The 451-nt window shown below is 63.4% G+C and overlaps 1 protein-coding gene across 1 annotated transcript; it reads right to left on the bottom strand.

The window, feature by feature from the left end:
• Positions 1–4: 4 nt before the first annotated feature.
• LOC102768025 (heparan sulfate glucosamine 3-O-sulfotransferase 3B1) lies at positions 5–445 on the bottom strand (the record flags this gene model as incomplete). The annotated part of the gene is made up of 1 exon (XM_006777450.1): positions 5–445. A coding segment is annotated over one exon (441 nt), but the record flags the coding sequence as incomplete, so codon positions are not given.
• Positions 446–451: the final 6 nt, after the last annotated feature.

Here is a 451-nt window from a genome sequence, read left to right on the forward strand (position 1 = left end):
TGGTCTTGTTGAAGTAGAAGTGCTTGTCGGTGATGATCCTCTTGAGGCCCAGGAAGTCCTGCACGCGGCCCAGCTCGCCGGCCGGGTCGCTGATGAGCCGCTCGCCGCTCACGAAGAGCATCTGGCCGAGCGGGAAGTGGCGCAGCCAGTGCTCCAGGTGCTTGGCGTAGATGCCGATCTGGATGGCGCTCCACGACGTGTCGATGAGGCCCGTGCTCCTGTTTTTGAACGTCAAGCTCTCGAAGGTGGGGATGTCCGGCCGCTTGGACAGCGTCTGCGTGTAGTCCGAGATGGCCCTGGTCACCGGGTCGCGCACCACCACGATGAGCTTGGTGTCCTTGGACATGGCCGAGATGCGCGCGGGGGCCTCCCGGGTGACGAAGTAGCTGGGCGTCTTCTCCATGGTGATCTGCCCGTCCAGGGTTCTGGGCATCAGGTCCCTGAGGAAAGA

The sequence above is a fragment of the Myotis davidii genome, unplaced genomic scaffold (genome assembly GCF_000327345.1).
Source record: "Myotis davidii unplaced genomic scaffold, ASM32734v1 C62365295, whole genome shotgun sequence".
Lineage (NCBI taxonomy): Eukaryota > Metazoa > Chordata > Mammalia > Chiroptera > Vespertilionidae > Myotis > Myotis davidii.